The sequence below is a fragment of the Gambusia affinis genome, linkage group LG01 (genome assembly GCF_019740435.1).
Source record: "Gambusia affinis linkage group LG01, SWU_Gaff_1.0, whole genome shotgun sequence".
Classification (NCBI taxonomy): domain Eukaryota; kingdom Metazoa; phylum Chordata; class Actinopteri; order Cyprinodontiformes; family Poeciliidae; genus Gambusia; species Gambusia affinis.
Window position 1 is genome coordinate 24,663,006 of NC_057868.1, and position 18,802 is coordinate 24,681,807.

Genomic DNA, 18,802 nt, shown 5'->3' on the forward strand with positions numbered 1-18,802 from the left:
CTCGGTTATGTTTTGACTGGCTCATAAGTCCTGGAGAGCTGTATGGGATTCTGTATCACCTCATGAACCCCTCCATGGAAACATCCAGTCTTGTTTGACACACAGAGGGCTCATCCATCAGTCCTGAACAATTATAGACCTGTTGCCTTGGCGTCTCGCATCACCAACGTGTTACCTTGTTGTCCCACCTGCCTAAGCATAAGCACATAACAGGACCAGCTGCAATTGTTGTGGAGCTGAAGATCCCATCTTCACCTTCTTCAACAAACCTAGTATCATTCATTGATTTCTTCAGTGGATTTAACACAATTCAACTTGATTTGCTTTGTCAGAAACTCCACACGACAGGTGAATGTCACTTAGATCCTTAGTTACCTGACTAGAAGATCACAGTTATTGAAGGTTTGGGTTTCGAACCAGATAGTCAGCAGCACAGGGAACTATACTCTCACCATTGTTTATCACTCTGCAAACCTCAGACATTCAGTGTAAGACAGAATCATATCATCTGACAAAATACTCAGATGACTCTGCAGCTACATATGAAGAAATGGCAAATATTACTTCCATCATGGCAGAAATAGGCTTTGGGTGAACATGAACACCTCTGAGTTCACCTGGACAACAGGCTGAACTAAAGACGAAACAGGAAAACTGTGTACCAGAAGGGACAGGGCAAACTGTGCTTTTTGAGGAAGCTCAGGTTCCTCAAACTGTTGCAGATGTTCTATAAGACCGTTGTTGACGGTACTACCTCTCCTGCTGTTATCTGTCGAGGTTGCGGCATTGAAGCGTAAAAAAGCTGAACAAATTGATAAAGAATGCTGATTCTGTTCTCGGGACTGCTTTGGAGAGGATTTTGCAAAATAGATTTTGCAGTGAAGAAAGAATATAATGTCACTTAAGTGCATTCCCTTCACAAGATTACATTACAATAAGAGAGTTTTCTCTCTTATTGTAAATCAGAATTCTTCAGATCTGCTGTGATACAGATCAATACAGGATATTCTTCCTCCCCATGGTCATATCTACAATAACTATGAAGAACTTTAATTTCCTATGGAATTGATAAAGTATTTCTGAACACATCTGAATTTAAATTGAATTCCTATAAAAATGTCAGTGTTATTTTAGGAAGCTTAGCAAGCTTTCATTTTTGACTATGTACTTTGTTTAGGGGATTTTTCCCTGTGCTTTCGGTTTTACAATATATCATGAGCCTGAGATTGGCAGTGATGGTAAATAAGTAACTTGCTTTTCTTCTTCCAAATGAAACGATTGTCTTATAACAACAATCACAAGGGAGTGCCCTGGGTTAACGCCAGCAGCAGGTATTCTCGCGAGATCCAAACTATCCTACCACATTCTAGTGCAAGATGGAGAAGTGGATGTAACACGCATTTTGAGGTAAGCAGAAAGCCTTATTCCTTAGAAGCAGTGCCGACATGAATTTCTGCTATGTCTAGTAACACCTGTACCCACAATGTAGCAGCCATTGTTCATGAATCACCCGTCAATGAATCACACAGCAGAAATTAGCCTGTGCTAAAGAGTGGAGAATGCATCCTTTGCTATGCATACCGCCATGATCTGACGGATGGAGCATTGTGCGCAGCCCTTGGTGCTAGCCTGTTAGCTTCCCGAAGCTCTCAAGCATACCCGTCGCTCACACCAACACTGAAGTTTTCAGTGTATAGGTATGTAGGCAGGCTCTGAAAGTCGAAACCCAGTCATAGATTATTTGGCATGAATTGTCGTTGGTAATTGCAGTGTAATTGTTAAACGCTAAAATGTGTATCTAGCCCGGAACTTGACTTTTCGCTGTTTGCTAACGTTAGCCTTCAAGGCTGAATGAAGCCGGAGGAACGTCGCGTAACTAGCTATTAACTCTGCTAACATTAGCGCCTACAGCAGTTTAAACTGCGTAGGTAGCAACCCGAAAACTCTGTTATGTAGTTTAATGTTAGTAAAACTGTTCAAAGAAACTTTGAGTCGTTTCTGTACTGCTAATACTCAATATGTTCCATTTAGCTTTCTTGTTTTTCTTTCGTGTAGGATTTATTTGTCAGAGTTTGTGAATGACGTCAGTTGCTAATAACTAATGGTGCAAGGTGTTTTTCACATTCACACCAAAAAGATGCGCTCCAGTATCTCTGATTCGGTGTAGTTTTGGACTTGAGACCTGATAGAACAAGTGGCAGTAACAAAGTTAGAGCAGCAAGACCTATTATAAACTAGATTCATAAATCTCAGATTAGTTACACCTGCTCACCTGCCTTGTCACATCAGTCAATGACACAGTGGTTCATGGCTGGAGGCATGTGACTGTAACTGGAGGAAATTGAGAAATTGGTTAAAATATTGTTTGTAGTGATTCTGAATGAGTCCCGCATCTGTTGGTGTTTGGTAAGCGAGGCTATGCAATATATTTCTATATAGAAGAGGTTATTTTTATTTTGTTTCTGCATAAAATAAGAATAACCAGATTTCTGGTTAGCTTGGGTTCACGTGAAAAAGAAACTGAAAACTCATGCTGCAAATTCATGCCAAAATGAAAATCACCTACCTCAAAATGTCAAATGTTTAAGCAAATCAGACACACCAGCTGGCCCTTAAGGCCCGCTAGCCAAGAATGGGTGATGTAACATGTCTGAATTTCTGTTGGAAGTTTGCAGTTTGGCATCAGAACTTGACTCCATCCTACCAGTTTGGTAGTTTACAACAGTGTTGTTTTTAAACATGTCAAATTCCTCTTTTGACTGACGCTCCCTTGATCTAACTGGTCTTACCTTATTGTAAAATCTCACTTGAGCTGCTAAAAGCAGACTACACGGATCCACAGTAATTGCAAGATGTTGCTGTGTAAATATTTCCCAAAAATCTGAGGAATGTTTCCAGCACCTTGAAGCTCAAATTAGAAGGGAGCCTTAAAGTAGCAAAGCAAGTTGCCTTTAAATTCTGCTAAGGCGTATTTCTATTACTGACCGTTGAAATGACGTAAGAACTTGAAAACCCATTGTATAGTCCTATATTCTATGGTCTTCCATAAAATTCGCAGAATAAACTTTAATTTAGTATGGCGAACATACTCTAGATGCTGGGCACCTCATTTCTGTTGATGTATCAGTGAGAGATCTGTTATCTAATTGACATACGTCATTTTATTTCCAGACCGTGTAAAGGAAATCAAAAGCAAACAAATGGAAGAATGGTGATGCTGATGAACCAAAGCATTTTCTGGTATGTACCTTGAGCATCTTTTGTGCTCGTTTCCATCGCATTCGCGATTTTCAATCGATGCCCCACAAACATAAACCCATCTTGGCTTTTTTACTTCCTCTTATGCTTAATATTAATTAACTGTAGCCCATAAAGAGATGGAGATATATATCTATGAGTTACAAGATTTAGTTCAGTTCATTTGACAAACACTCAGTATATACACATTTACAAAAAACAAAAAGTTAATTCCTACATTATTTATTTATTAAAATGTCTTAAGTTAGAGCAAAGTGAAGCTAAGCTGAAATTCCTTATTTGTGTGTATATATTCTGATTTATCTTTAAAGCACCAATTTTAACACATGTTGCTTAAGACGCTACAGAAAAAAATGTGAACAGTCATACAGATGAAATGCAAGTTGTTTTTATTGAGAAACCTCTGAATTCTGTCATTGCATTTGTTTCGTTCTTGACCTTTGAAATTGGAATGTGATATTTTATGAATTAAATGATTCAAACATTTTTGTAAACACCCCGAAAGTTACTGTGGGTGTCTTTCTGCGAATCTACATAAGACTAACATAAAAAGAGACATAGAAGTAGGAAAAGATAGATTTTGCAGGCAGAAATGCCAAATAATGTTTGTGTTTATTCAGGGTCGTTATTTGCTGGATTTTGCAAATTGTCTGTATTTAAAAGAAAGAAAGAAAAGAAGAGGAATGCAAACCCACGTTTGGTGTTATGATGGGAAAGTGAAGCTTTCTCAGACAAACTCATTATGCTTTCCTATAGATGATACTTTGAAAAGTTCTTAAGTCTAAGAAAAACTAATTTCTTCAGTAAAATAATATACAAGTAAGATGTCATATCTTTGGTATTGCCCAGCATTCCTCAAATTGAATCAGCCACTTTGGCTATATTTTATAATTTTTTTACATTGTAATATCATTGTAGGGTACATTTAATTGAACTTCAAAATAGTTCATAAATTTGTCTCTTAATTAATTTGTTGAAAAATAAAACATAACCATGGCGACTCTTTTAGTAAGTGTTGAAAATGATCAGTATCAGTTCAGTGGATGGGTGATTATGCTACTAGCTGGGCTGACCACACACACAAAAAAACAACTTTCTGTTTGCTGTCGTGGGTTGGAAGTTTCAGATAACAAGGACATATTCAGAATCTAATCTGTTGTTGATGTGTTTAATTCCAAAGTATGTTGGAATTGGAACTGTTGACAAAACGTCATTTGATTTGTCTGAAGATTAGAGAAATTTATGAAAATAACCATGTAGTTTTACTTTGTTTTCACAAACTACATGTAAAAGATCAACTGTTTTGACACTTAAGCACATTGTCAATTAGCCTGCTCAAGGTTCAGATGAATAATTTAAAACTTGATTTCAGAATTTAACTTGATTTCTTTTTAAAAAGAACAGACAATAGCTGAACGTCATTGTTTCACAGCAGTGTGCTATGTCATTATATGTATTCGAGAGCAGCGGTTTTCAAAGTCTGAGAAAGGTAGCTCCCCTCCTCTGGAAGCAAATTGTTATTGCTGTCATTTCTTTAAACCGTTAGCTGTTGCTATATTTGATGTTCCAGTCATATGTGTTTCACTGATGCTGTAGGGTTTACCTGCTTTAGCGATGTGTAATACCACATGATATTATGATTCGGTTTCCTTGGCATTTGCAGTGCTAAAATACCATACCACTTTATGCTATGACAGTTCATTTAGCCTAATCTCAATTTCCCTGGGGTTTGGCAGGCAATACTCTGGCAGTGGAGCATCTTCCAAACTTTAAATAATCATGGTCATGCTTCCTTATTTTTCAGTTTGCTTCTCCCAGACAATCTCTCCTTAAGTCTAAGTTCTTATTTTGCTTTTTGAGATTCGCTTTGAGCTTGCACTATGGCTTTATACTTTACGCTGGTGCAATATTCAAAATAAGGCGTAATAAAGAATTTACATAAATGTCAGTACAGTTAGATCTGCTCTACAATAGCACCTTGCAAATTGTCCGGTTTGAATGTGACTCCAACGCAAGGGTCACGGATGGTGCAAGTTGCTCATCATAGAGTTAAATACTAAAAATCTATCAATTTAGTTACTGTGATAGGCTTGGTGAAGGTGGTTAAATGTTTGCAGTCGCTTTTTCTGGTTTTATATTTTACTCCTCCTGGAAGAAAATACACCCTGTAGGGGAGGCACGCCCCACACTTCAAAAATCCCTCTTCTAGAGTAAAGAATGTGATCTTTTGGCTGAATAAAGAAAATATTAAAAATTAATTAACTGACATTTATGACGACGACTAAAAATGCTGAACATTTTTCAAAGATTGTTGAGGTGGAATTAAGCTGTTTAGGTGATTTTTATTTATTTATTTTTTTTGGGTCACTGCTCTTCACAAGTTACTCATGAATTGTTGCTATTATGATGTTTTCTTTTTAAATCAAAATCTTCTTTTGACATATAATTCACATATCTAACACCTAATTTATGTATATTTATTTGGCTTGCGTTTAAAAAATAAAAAAACCCACTTGTTTCCTACTCCAGTTTAGCATTATATTTGTCACTGATAAAGTAATTGTGGATTAATTATTAACAGTTTAATTGGGTTTTCATCAGTACTGACTCACTTCAATCACAAATGCCTTCAATTATGAATGAACTATTTGTGGGTGGAAACATGAGGATGTCCTCCAGTTTCATTGACTTGCTGTTAATTTATAGAATATATTTTGTGTATACATGGTGTCTAGTTGTGGTGGTTCTGATTGCGCTGTTGCTCAGTTGCTTTCATCAGCAGTGTATTAAGAGATACGTCTTTTGAGAGCATAGAGACATGATGTTCTCGGTTGTGTATTTCATTGGGACAAATGAAAATGTCACTTCTCTTTACATTTTCTTTATTCCTTCTGTTTGGTCGTTTGTTGGGTCCACTCTGCACGATGTGTTACTGTGATGCATTCTGAACATCGTCGCTGGTCCATATTAATATGCACTGAAAAAAACACAGCGGCGGCTACACACTCCCAGCAGTTGGTACCGTTATTCACTTTTTGCACACTACCCGGTCATGACAGTGCCAATAGCTAAAGGCTTTGAACTATGGAAACAGGCGCGTATAGAGTAACATACTGGACTTTTTATTAGCCTTAGTTGTCGGCCGTCAGTTTGCTCGATCGTAAATTAGAGTCAAAGCCGCAGTGTCACGTTTGACCAGTCCGACAATGATTCAGCGACTTATTTTGCGTTTCGGCTCGGTGTCCAACCAACGGTGGCTAGCCTGCTAGCTAGCGCGTGCCGCGACTGTGTTTCTGTGAAAATTTGGATAAACTGATTCCTAACGGAGAGACTTCAAGCTTTTCAGGTATTTTGCATACAACCACGACACTGTCGCTGTTCCCAAAGGGGTGTTTGTTGATTATTTCCCTGTTGAAGAGGGTACAGCATAAAAGTGTGTACTGTAGGGTCTTTTGCGGCCTGCTGATCCCCGACCTGTATTTGTGAATAGTACGGGTTAGGAGCGGTTGGTGAATCTGTGAGCTCCTGTTTGACAGCTCTGGCATAATTTGTAAAAACTGGTCGATTTCTGTTTGGATACATTTCGCGAGTTGGCTGTTTATTACAAATGGATTTTGTTTTGTGGTTTGTTTGACTTTTACGAGTAATAAGTTAGCATTTACATGGGAGAACGTTTAATAGTTTACCGGTAGCTTGCTGTTAGCTTGTTAGTGGTTAAGATATCCGTAGAAACGTTATTGATCGAGGTAGTCGCTAAATTGTTCTCTCAGATATGTGTTGTTCTCTTTGGGTTGTCGCTGGGTAACCAACTAACCAAATCTGTTTAGATTAATTTTTAAAATTATACAAATCAAAAGTGACAAGTTAACATTGAGCGAAGAACGGCATGCTATGGTGAGGTTAGCTTGTTTAGCGAGGAGGCTATAACTTTGATCAGTGTAATGTCGGAGAGTTAATGATGGTCAAGCATGTGGTGAAGTTGGTGTTACGTTTAAGTGATATCTCACTTGAGTTTTTAACGTATTAACAGAGTTTTGGTTTGATAGATGGGGTTATTTTAATTTAATTAACTTTGTGTCGCATGATGCTTTCAAGCTAACTGCTAATGTCCTGCCCTGGTCTGCTTTGTGATGATTAGACGTTTCAATAAACAGAGGAAATGTGCTGCTATAACCACATATTGATCAGATCTCATGAAGAGTATTTTAATAGTAATTGCATGGTTAAAATACTTTCCTGTGATGTTTCAGTCTGTGCTTTAAACAATTGTTTAAGTATTGAGGTAGCAGTCTTTTGGTAGGCTACATTATGTACCTGGCTGGTAAATTGGTGCTTTTAAATAACATAAGCCATGCCTGCAGAATTGAATTAACCATCTGCATCTGTGTTGTTTTCTGATGTGAAGGACTGTGTTGCTGATTGCAGGTAACCTGACTGGAAGATGCTCTGAATTGGGTATTGCCAAATAATTTTCTGTAAGTATGTTAACTCTTTACTCCAGCAGTTTAGTTGAACTCTTATCTATGCATCCTTTATGCTTTTGTTTTAGATGTGTGAATTTTAATATTTGTTTTATTTATACATTTTCTAAACATATTTTGTGTCATGTGTGTATTCTGATGTACTTTCATGATTCCTTAAAGGAGCAGCAGACAGAAATTCTCTACAATGAAGGTTGACAGAAGCAAATTAAAGAAAACGCCTACTGAAGCTGTGAGTGTGTTTAAAATGAACAATGAGGGTTTTTTAAAGTGTAGCATTATGAATTTGTACCTTAAACATGGTTCAAACTAAGTGCCCAGTTGATTTCAAGTAAACCTTTTCAGTCTAATTTTGGTTTGTACCTTATATATTTGAAACTGTGAACATTTACTATAAATTAAATTTTTCTTTTCAGTTCTTCCATTGCAATATCATGAGATCTCATTAAAAGATCATTAATGTTTAATCCAGAGGCTTTCTTGACTATTTAAAAATTTGACTTGGTATAAAACTTAGCTTTGTAATTAATAATAGCTTAAGTTATGATTTCTTTGCAGCAATAATTTTGCTAGTTTGAAATTAAATTTCCCATTGAGCCAAATATATTAGGTCTTTTTTTTTTAAGATTCATTTCTGTTTATCAGAGCTATTTCTGTGATAAAGCAAGAATATAATACATCTCGTTTACTGCAGAATTAGCCCAGTCTGTTTATCTGCTTTTAATGAAGTGTAAACAGAGTTTTATATGCACAATTGTAAAATGACAAAGTATTCACAGGTCTTTTTTTCTATTCTAAGTTGACTTTGCTGTTTCTGCTGATTTTTGAATTAACAGCCAGCTGACTGCAGGATCCTTATAGAGAAGCTAAAGGCATGTCATGATGAACAGCTATTGGTTGAACTGCAACAAATCAAGACCTGGAACATCGGCAAGGTACTTTCCAACAAAACTATTAAAATAGATGTATCTTTCCTTAATGTTTTCTGTTACCTATGCAGTTTTGACAATGAAGTTTTGGTTATTATGCTCATGCAATGTAGTTTGAACTGAAATCAGATTTCAGCTATATCCAACAAATTATTTTGGTTCTTCTACAGTATTTCTATTCCTGTTATTTTTTTTGTTGTTGTTCTTATTTCAAGAACTACAATGCTCCTAAAATTTCTAGTTACTCATTCACTTACTTTTACCTAAGTAAAAGTAAGTACATTTTATTTTACTAATTTTGATTGATTTGGATTTTACTAATCTAAATGTATCATCACCACCATACACTGATTAATCCAGTTTGTCCAGTGTAAATATTGCAAGCTTTTGTGATTGTTTTTGGCATGTTGGACCTATTTTCTTGGCATACAGTGAGCCAATTGATATCGATCACTTCCACAGATACTTGGCAAATTTCCAGACGGCAATTAGGAAAATGTTAGGGTTGTGAGTACATCACTTTTTTTTTTTTTTCTGTTTTGGTCGACAGTGTGAGCTCTACCATTGGGTGGATCTGCTGGATCGCTTTGATGGGATTCTGTGCGATGCAGGCCAGACAGTGGAGAATATGTCATGGCTGCTCGTGTGTGACCGTCCAGACAATGGACAGCTCAAAGCCTTGCTTTTGGCAGTGCTCAACTTCACAGCTCTGCTCATCGAGTACAGCTTCTCTAGACATCTCTACAGTTCCATAGAGGTGGACTCATACACTTTGGAGCTTTTTTTTTTCTTCTTTCCATCTCAGAAGAAAAAAGTGACACCATGTGCTAACTACCTCTCTCTGTTATCTCTGCTCTCACTCCTTTGCAGCACTTAACCACCTTGTTAGCATCATGCGACATGCAAGTGGTCCTGTCTGTGCTGAACCTACTGTACGTGTTCAGCAAACGCTCCAACTATATCACAAGACTTGGATCTGATAAAAGAACACCTCTCCTGGCTCGCCTACAACACCTGGCTGAGGTTTACACAATGATGCTCCATTTCTCATCACCGTCAGTGTAGCTGTAATTTTTGGGGAATCGAAACTTACATTATTTGTTTCCTACAGAGCTGGGGAGGAAAGGAGAATGGCTTTGGCCTGGCTGAATGCTGCAGGGATCTCATTATGACGGTATAAAAGCTTATACAATGATTCACAGTTACTTACTATTTAGATAATGACTGTTAGTATGATTACTAGCAGCATCTATGTATAGTAATAATGTACTTCTATTTGTATGATTATGAACAGAAGTATCCTCCAAGTGCCACCACACTGCACTTTGAGTTTTACGCTGAACCGGGCCCAGAGGTCAAAGTGGATAGAAAGGTAAAGGTCAAGCAGTCATATTTAATTAAACTAGCGGATATTCAACTAATCTATTACCTTAGGTTTTATGTAATTGTTAAAAAATTTTTATTTTTTCAGCAGACAAGTAGTAACACACTACACTATATTCACATCGAGCAGCTTGACAAGGTACTGTTATAATGGAATTGATACAGCTTATAAAGATAATGAGACTTCGCTTTTACACTTGATATGTTATGCTTGATAGATTTCAGAAAGTCCATCTGAAATCATGGAGTCGCTGACCGTGATGTACAACATCCCCAAAGACAAGCAGACACTTCTGTTCACGCACATTCGTCTGGCCCATGGTTTCTCAAATCACAAAAAGAGGTTGCAGGCTGTGCAGGCTCGACTACATGCCATTTCTATACTGGGTGAGCAGAAGCATCATTTCTGGGGAAAAAGGCATATTTTTCTGCAGTTACTCCGTTCTTAATTTTTCTATTTGCTTTCAGTGTATTCAAATGCACTTCAAGAGTCAGCCAACAGTATTTTATACAACGGCTTGATAGAGGAGCTGGTGGACGTCTTGCAGATTACAGATAAACAGCTTGTGGTAAGAAAGTAGTTGCTTTTTCTGCTCAGTGACTGCTAACTTTCTTTTGCACAGACATTGTATTTATAAACAGGAAGAGATACCAAAATTGCTTTCAGATAATTGGATGTTTCTTGGTGTAGTTTTCCCCCCCCTTATATTTATGTCTTTTATGCATTATTGGATTTTGTTTCAGGATATCAAAGCTGCATCTCTGCGCACTTTAACATCAATAGTCCATCTGGAGAGGACACCCAAGCTTTCAAACATCATCGACTGCACAGGCACAGCGTCCTATCATGGCTTCTTGCCTGTGTTGGTGCGCAACTGTATACAAGCAATGATTGGTGAGGATTTCTGGAATTTTGAAATGTTTTCTTATCTACTTAAGTGATACTTTTATGTTTTGCAGTTTTAATAAAGCTACTTTTATCCCTGTGTTTATATCTGAGTGAAACGTCTCCCAATTTGGTGTGTGTGATTTGCATCACCAGAGGAGGGGCAGCAGCAGCAAACTCATTAAATCCACAATATTCCATGTTTGAATTCAGTTATAATTGCATTACTCAATTATAATTCTTTATTTGATATGTTTCTGCATTGCCTTTACATTTTTACAACTCTTTTCTGCTATAAAAATCATTTACTTAATTGTTTGTTTAAAAATTCTTTGTTTTATTTCTTTCATTAATTTCCTCAATTTGCTGAAAAGTTGACCTGAAAAAGAAATGAATTGTGCTCTGTGACTTTGTCTCTAGTCTATATACTAAACTAAATTAAATTGAATGACTCAGATGGACATTTGGCTCTGAATTGTTGACATTTTGTTTTCCAAGATCCTTCCATGGATCCATACCCGCACCAGTTTGCCACGGCGCTCTTCTCATTCCTCTACCACCTGGCGAGCTATGATGCTGGAGGCGAAGCCCTCGTTTCCTGTGGCATGATGGAAGCCCTTCTGAAGGTACATTCAGATCATAATAATGGATATTCATGGATTAAAGTTTTCACTCTGAGCAAATTGATTGCTAATTTTTATGTCTTAGGTGATCAAGTTCTTGGGTGATGAGCAGGACCAAATCACCTTTGTGACACGAGCAGTACGGGTTGTGGACCTCATCACCAATCTCGACATGGCAGCCTTTCAGTCTCACAGCGGCCTTTCCATCTTCATTTGCAGACTAGAGGCGAGTTATGCAAATTGACTTTCTCTTTAGTTCTGATCCAGCTGCACTTCCTTGCTCTCATTACTCACCAAGTTACTGTCTCTGTGTAGCATGAGGTGGACTTGTCGCGGAAAGAGTGCCCTTTTGTCATCAAGCCAAAGATCCAGAGGCCTAGTGCAACTGTGGATTCTGAGGACATGGACACGGACATGGAGCGTAAGTTGGAACTCATGGACTTATCAAACTTTATATTCACCTGAACTCAGAATTATATAAACAAACGCCACAAGAGACTTTTAGAGTTGATAAGAGAAAGGTGAGACTGTTCATCTGATAGAGAGGAGAGGCTAGTTAGAATCTGATGTGGGGAAAAAAATGGGATGGAATCCACAAATGTATCCAATCTTTAGATCATTACAAAACATGACTCAATCCTGATTTTTACTCATATCTTCAGCTTTAGTCATCCACATTTATTATCAGTTGCATCCATTGATGAGTCCAATGTGCCCTGTGTGAATAATCTTTGGTTTTTGGTATGTTGGAAATATTTCATCCTCATTGTATCCCATCATTTATCTGTTCGACTGTCTGTCTATGTATCTTTGTTAAGTCATCATCTTAAAGCTAGTTTGATCTCGTTGTTTGTTAAAAAATAATTATTGTTCCATACTGCTTCCATAATAACAAATAATTGATCTATTCTCCTGTACTTAACTCTCAATTCACTGAATCTGAATTCATTAGAAGACTCTTATAAAGGGATGACAAATAGGAATATATATCTTTCATATCTGCAGTAATCGTGAGATGTAAATATATCTCACATCTCATGATGTAAGATATATCAGTAGTTTTTGACACATGCTCTACAGCTGGATAGTTTTTAGTGTAAAGGGAAACACCCAATTATTAGTGCAATGATTGTTTTATTTTGTAAATCTGCATAGATGTTTGTAAGCATAAATAGTTTTTCATTTATTTTTTTTAGCATTATTAAATAAAAAAAAAAACGCTACCTGATTATTTATTTATTTTTTGATATTACATGATTAATTCACAATAGTGTCAGAAGTTGCCATGGAGAGTAGCCCTGGACCATCAACATCTTCTGGCTCCAGACCGGAGGTTGATCACCGAGCACAGAGCAGTTCTTCTAACACGCCTCGCACAGGTAAACAACACACTCATAAAAATGCAAAAAAACCAAACAAACGGCTATGGCTACTGTTTAACCACAACAATGATATTCCTGTAGGCATGCAGTGTATCCCGCAGAGAGCCGCTCTGTTGAAGTCGATGCTAAATTTCCTGAAGAAAGCCATCCAGGATCCTGCCTTCTCTGATGGCATTCGTCACGGTAGGTTATTGACAAGTTGTCTCTCATGAATTATAATAGTAGGTTGCTCTGTTTGTTTCTTTTTTTTTCCCTAAAAGATTTTCCTAAAGGTCTGTACATTTCAACCTTCATGTCTGCTGTTAATTGCATTTTTTTTCTGTGGGTTTAGTAATGGACGGGTCCCTGCCTACCTCACTTAAACACATCATCAGTAATGCGGAGTACTACGGCCCCTCATTGTTCCTCCTGGGTATGTACACAGTAGCCCTTCAATTGTGTAAGCTTACTTGGATTTAGGTGCACTTTATATTTAGATGTTTTAGCAAGATAACATTAAATTGTCACTCATTTCAATACGTTTCGGTTTTTGTTGCTGTCCTGGATTATAATTTTTTTTTTTTCGCTTCCACCTTGTGCCCTTAGCAACAGAGGTGGTGACGGTTTTTGTGTTCCAGGAGCCATCCCTGCTCTCCTCCCTGCAGGATAATGGTCTCACTGACGTCATGCTGCATGCCCTTCTTATCAAAGATGTGAGTTTCCAACACTTGTGTTCCAGGACCTTTTCCCTGATGGATTCTGATATATTTTTATCCAGCTGTCAGTATTACTGTTCTGGCTGAGCTGCTTTATTTGCTTTAGATATCAATAAAAAATAGATTTGTTGGAAACGGTGACCACTTTTTGTGGATTATGAACATAAAAACAAAGGGAATAATTACAATTTGCTTCATGTAAAAATAAAACGCTAAAGGTAAATGTATCATTCTGTTTGCTCAGGTTCCTGCTACCCGTGAGGTGCTGGGTTCTCTCCCTAATGTGTTCAGCGCTCTCTGCCTGAATGCCAGAGGTCTGCACTCTTTTGTTCAGTGCCAGCCTTTTGAGCGCCTCTTCAAAGTGCTTTTGTCCCCGGACTACCTGCCTGCCATGCGGCGGCGACGTAGCTCTGACCCTTTGGGTGAGTTTCCTGACTGGGCCGTTTCTCACTTGCACTCTTTTGGAAGATATTTGAATACATAACACGCTACTTTTTTTTTTTGCTTTAGGTGACACTGCATCTAATTTGGGCAGTGCTGTGGATGAGCTCATGAGGCACCAGCCCACTTTAAAGACAGATGCGACTACTGCCATCATAAAGGTAGATATGCTTTTTATCTAAAATCATTTCTTAAGTGTGACCAGATCAAATTCTGCAACAGTACTGAAGCTGAATTACCTCTGCAGTTGCTGGAGGAGATCTGCAACTTGGGTCGAGCCCCAGAGTACATCTGTCAGAAACCATCTATCCAAAAAGCAGATGGCACCGTGGCAGTGCCACCTGCTCGCTCCAGTCACGCTGCTGAAGAAGCTTCAAGCGAAGATGAAGAGGAAGAAGAGGCCCTCCACACGTTCAGCCAACAGCAGGGGGAGCCAGAGAGCAACAGACAGTCAGTGCCACTTGAACTGTATGACTCTGAGTTCATAACACAATAGAACAAAATGACTCTTTAAAGATGTTTGTGCCATTTATTTTACTGAATGCTATAGGGCTGAAATTGTAATGATGGGACTCTTTTTGCAGGGTTGTAGGGACAGAGGAACGGATACCAATTCCTCTGATGGACTACATTCTTAATGTGGTGAGTATTTCTCTGACTGTTATGTAGTTTAGTCTTGCTAGAAGATTTAAGCAATAGTTAAAATGTTTTAAACTGGATATATAACAATGTTTGCAAGTATTTCTTGTATTGTTCATCTTTTCAACTGAATAAAATTGTCCAATAGACAATTTTGAAAGATATTGTCACAAATGTCAAAGGCGTTTTCATTTGAAACATGTTCATTTGCCTTTGTAAGTGCATCACTTTGCTATGCATGTTTTTTTTTTTTTTTTTTTAGATGAAGTTTGTGGAATCCATACTGAGCAACAATACCACAGACGACCATTGTCAAGAGTTTGTCAACCAGAAGGGATTGCTGCCTTTGGTCTCTATTTTGGGCCTCCCCAACTTGCCCATCGATTTCCCCACCTCTGCAGCCTGCCAAGCTGTGGCTGGTGTCTGCAAGTCAATATTGGTGAGCTGGCAAACAGATTGTGATGCATTTTTTACAGATGTATCTTTTAGGATTGAGAAACCAAATTTTTTTTCTCTCTTCCTTACCCCTAGACTCTCTCACATGAGCCCAAAGTCCTCCAGGAAGGCCTGTGCCAACTGGACAGTATTCTAACATCTCTGGAGCCACTTCATCGTCCAATAGAGATGCCCGGTGGGTCGGTGCTCCTCAGAGAGCTGGCCAACGCAGGCCATGTTACCGACGCCACACTGTCAGCGCGTGCGACACCCCTCCTGCACGCCCTAACTGCAGCCCACGCCTACATCCTAATGTTTGTCCACACATGCCGAGTCGGACAGGTGCTTTTTGATTGGATATTTTTTGGGGTGAAAGGTGGATTTCTGGAATGTTGGATTTGAGTGCGAGTGTTTTTGTTCTCTCACAGAGTGAAATCAGAGCAATCTCAGTAAACCAGTGGGGCTCCCAGCTGGGGTTAAGTGTCCTGAACAAGCTGAGCCAGCTCTACTGCTCTTTGGTTTGGGAAAGTACCGTGCTGCTGTCCCTTTGCACTCCGAACAGGTTAGTGCCACATTCTTAAAGCTTTCTGTTTTACTCTTACACCTGACTGTGTTTATATCCTCAATTATTGTGTGTCTGCCCCAACAGTCTGCCCCCAGGATGTGAATTCGGCCAGGCGGACATGCAGAAACTGGTACCCAAAGAGGAGAAGCCATCTGGCACTTCAGCAACTGCAGTGTCTGGATCCAGGAGAACTGGTAATGTCCCATTTAACTTAGTTTTTAACTACTGTAATTTATTTATCTGAATGCTCCTATTAACCTCAGAGTTTTTTGATTCCGTTTCAGTAGAAACCGACACTGTGTCTGTGGATACAGCGGCTGGTGGTCTACTGGAAGGCATGTGTCTAGATGGGGACACCTTGGCTCCTATGGAGACTGACGAACCCTCTGCATCAGATCCTAAGTCAAAGTCCAAACTTACGCCAGCCATGGCCACTCGCATCAAACAAATCAAACCTTTGCTGTCTGGTAAGTCAACTGTTAAAACACAAATAAGGTTCATAAAGCATTTTTTTTTAATGCTGCTATAATCTTCTGACTTCTTGTTCTTGCAGCGTCATCCAGGTTAGGCAGGGCTCTGGCTGAACTCTTTGGCCTTTTGGTAAAACTGTGCGTAGGCTCCCCGGTGCGTCAGCGCCGCTCCCACCACGCCACAAGCACAGGCACCACTCCTACGCCTGCTGCTCGGGCAACGGCCTCTGCCCTCACTAAACTTCTCACCAAAGGTCTGAGCTGGCAGCCCCCTCCGTACACACCCACACCACGGTTCAGGTAGGAAGAAGCTACTGCCGCTGTTTCCAGTATTACTTTGCACCTTAGAGATTTAGAGATTGTAACTTGCTTGTGTCGGCAGGCTGACCTTCTTCATCTGCTCGGTGGGCTTCACATCTCCCATGCTGTTTGATGAAAGGAAGTACCCCTACCATCTCATGCTGCAAAAATTCTTTTGCTCTGGAGGACATGATGCTTTATTTGAGTAAGTTCTGCCAAATGTTGTGACATGTTTAGCTCAATTTTGCCTTTATTTGGATGATAATATAACATGCTGTCTGTTATGGCATTTTTTTGTATAGTTACAAAAAAACTGATCTGAATTTCCAAAGTAGTAATTTTAAGAATACTTTTATATGTTTCTTTTCTTTTTTTTCTTATTTTTTGTAATTAAATCCCTTCCTAATTGCAGGACGTTTAACTGGGCCCTGTCAATGGGCGGGAAAGTGCCTGTGGCCGAGGGGCTGGAACATACAGATCTCCCAGATGGGACGGGGGAGTTCCTGGATGCCTGGTTAATGCTGGTGGAGAAAATGGTTAATCCAAGTACCGTGTTGGACTCGCCTCACTCCCTGCCTGCTAAAATGCCAGGGATCACTCCAACCATGCCCCAGTTCAGTGCGCTGCGCTTCCTTATAGTCACTCAAAAGGTCAGTATATGAGTAGGACTGACATTTTGAGTTTGTCCAGTTGATATTTAGTGGCATCAATAATTTAATACATGATTCATCCCTCAAAATAATGAGTCAAATCAGGAACTGTTAGTTGTTGTTTTTTTTATCTTGCCTTATAGAAATTCATATTCTTGAGCAAATAAAATGGTTTTTTTTTTATTTATTTTTACTTTTTTTACCTAATGGATAGGTACACTAGTAAGAAAAACACAGGCGGCTTTTCAATTCTAATTTCAGATATCGATTTCCTTTTTTTGAAATCGGACCCTTAAATCTGAACTTGCAGTGGGAGAGAATGTACCTTTGATAAAGGACTGTTAATTTTATTTTTCTTGTTTAAATTTTAGAACAAAAGACTGAAAATACTGGGTGCAGAACAGTTTGCTCTAATATTAACAACATGCTTTAAGGGCAAGTTAAGTTTTATTTGGTTCTGAAGCCCAAACTGGAGAAAGTCTAGAGAGCTGGAATTGACTTTCTTATTTCTTAAGTAGCTTGTTATTCTTTAATACCAGGAACCAAGTCTTTTCTTAGTTTTTTTTTTTTTTTTTTTTTTTTTGCCTCCCTCAGGCTGCATTCAGCTGCATCCGCAGTCTGTGGAACAGGAAGCCACTAAAGGTGTATGGAGGCAGGATGGCTGAATCTATGCTGGCCATCCTCTGCCACATACTGAGAGGAGAGCCTGTTATCCAGGAGCGTCTGGCCAAGGAGAGAGAGGGCACGACTCGCCCAGATGAAGAAGGAACGTCCAGTAGTTCTTTGGCGCCCAGCGGACCCACAGGAGGATCATCAACCAGTGCCGAAACATCAGCAACAAGTGGAACTCCCTCTGGAGTGCCAGCTGTAGGCTCAGCTGACGATTCTACCATTTCTACTCCTCGACATGAGCCTCAAGTCAATCAGGCTCAACTTACTCAGGTACTGTTTTTGCATTTTGGCTGAAGCTTTGTGCCATTTCTTATTTAGTTTTTGTTGGATACGAGTCAACCAAATATTGGTGACATATTTTTGATTCAGTCAGAAGAGTTTGTAGCAGATTGATGCATTCAGACTTTTTCTTCCTTAAAGTTAATGTGCATAATTTGCAGTAGTCTCATTTCAAAAATAAGCTATTATGACTCAATTATTCATCATATGTCCACTGCTTTTTTAAAACATTTGACACACTTCATATTTTTTTCTTTGTATTGTTATTAGATTTTCATTGCTTATGACTTTATTTCTGTGCTGAAGTGGAGAATAAACACGGTCATGTTGGGTTTTAGCTCATGGACATGGGGTTTTCTAGAGAGCATGCTTTGGAGGCTCTACTCAACACTAGCACTATGGAACAGGCCACTGAGTATCTGCTGACACATCCTCCTCCCCTTCTTGGTGGAGCAGTAAGGGTAAGACATCATATGCAGACACATACAAATGTATTTTTCCTTAATTAGATTATCTGACGTGGCTTTATTTAATCAGGACTTGACTATGTCTGAGGAGGACCAGATGATGAGGGCTATTGCCATGTCGCTTGGGCAAGAGGTCAGCATGGAGCAGCGTTCTGACTCTCCTGAGGTTTGTCCTTTTTTTTTTTTCTTCTCCCAAGAGGATCCAAAATCATTGGTGTGGTCTCAAACATTTTTTGAATGAGTGGTG

At 38.9% G+C, this 18,802-nt stretch overlaps 1 protein-coding gene across 1 annotated transcript in view; it reads left to right on the forward strand.

Annotated features, from left to right (window-relative positions):
- The first annotated feature begins 1,319 nt into the window (after positions 1 to 1,319).
- The window catches only part of huwe1 (HECT, UBA and WWE domain containing E3 ubiquitin protein ligase 1), a 40,596-nt gene continuing 23,113 nt past the window's right edge, over positions 1,320 to 18,802 (forward strand). The window contains exons 1-35 of the mRNA XM_044112176.1: positions 1,320 to 1,407; positions 3,172 to 3,240; positions 7,684 to 7,733; positions 7,902 to 7,971; positions 8,576 to 8,674; positions 9,219 to 9,425; positions 9,539 to 9,691; positions 9,780 to 9,842; positions 9,963 to 10,040; positions 10,143 to 10,190; positions 10,270 to 10,438; positions 10,520 to 10,620; positions 10,796 to 10,946; positions 11,436 to 11,563; positions 11,646 to 11,786; positions 11,876 to 11,981; positions 12,832 to 12,939; positions 13,024 to 13,125; positions 13,274 to 13,354; positions 13,528 to 13,634; positions 13,882 to 14,059; positions 14,148 to 14,239; positions 14,326 to 14,528; positions 14,663 to 14,720; positions 14,980 to 15,156; positions 15,249 to 15,494; positions 15,581 to 15,714; positions 15,802 to 15,911; positions 16,002 to 16,184; positions 16,271 to 16,487; positions 16,570 to 16,692; positions 16,900 to 17,137; positions 17,732 to 18,079; positions 18,427 to 18,549; positions 18,626 to 18,721. Of these exons, the coding sequence (XP_043968111.1) occupies positions 7,927 to 7,971; positions 8,576 to 8,674; positions 9,219 to 9,425; positions 9,539 to 9,691; positions 9,780 to 9,842; positions 9,963 to 10,040; positions 10,143 to 10,190; positions 10,270 to 10,438; positions 10,520 to 10,620; positions 10,796 to 10,946; positions 11,436 to 11,563; positions 11,646 to 11,786; positions 11,876 to 11,981; positions 12,832 to 12,939; positions 13,024 to 13,125; positions 13,274 to 13,354; positions 13,528 to 13,634; positions 13,882 to 14,059; positions 14,148 to 14,239; positions 14,326 to 14,528; positions 14,663 to 14,720; positions 14,980 to 15,156; positions 15,249 to 15,494; positions 15,581 to 15,714; positions 15,802 to 15,911; positions 16,002 to 16,184; positions 16,271 to 16,487; positions 16,570 to 16,692; positions 16,900 to 17,137; positions 17,732 to 18,079; positions 18,427 to 18,549; positions 18,626 to 18,721 (4,413 nt within the window). The 5' untranslated portion in view covers positions 1,320 to 1,407; positions 3,172 to 3,240; positions 7,684 to 7,733; positions 7,902 to 7,926. The remainder of the gene's footprint in view (positions 1,408 to 3,171; positions 3,241 to 7,683; positions 7,734 to 7,901; positions 7,972 to 8,575; positions 8,675 to 9,218; positions 9,426 to 9,538; positions 9,692 to 9,779; positions 9,843 to 9,962; positions 10,041 to 10,142; positions 10,191 to 10,269; positions 10,439 to 10,519; positions 10,621 to 10,795; positions 10,947 to 11,435; positions 11,564 to 11,645; positions 11,787 to 11,875; positions 11,982 to 12,831; positions 12,940 to 13,023; positions 13,126 to 13,273; positions 13,355 to 13,527; positions 13,635 to 13,881; positions 14,060 to 14,147; positions 14,240 to 14,325; positions 14,529 to 14,662; positions 14,721 to 14,979; positions 15,157 to 15,248; positions 15,495 to 15,580; positions 15,715 to 15,801; positions 15,912 to 16,001; positions 16,185 to 16,270; positions 16,488 to 16,569; positions 16,693 to 16,899; positions 17,138 to 17,731; positions 18,080 to 18,426; positions 18,550 to 18,625; positions 18,722 to 18,802) is intronic.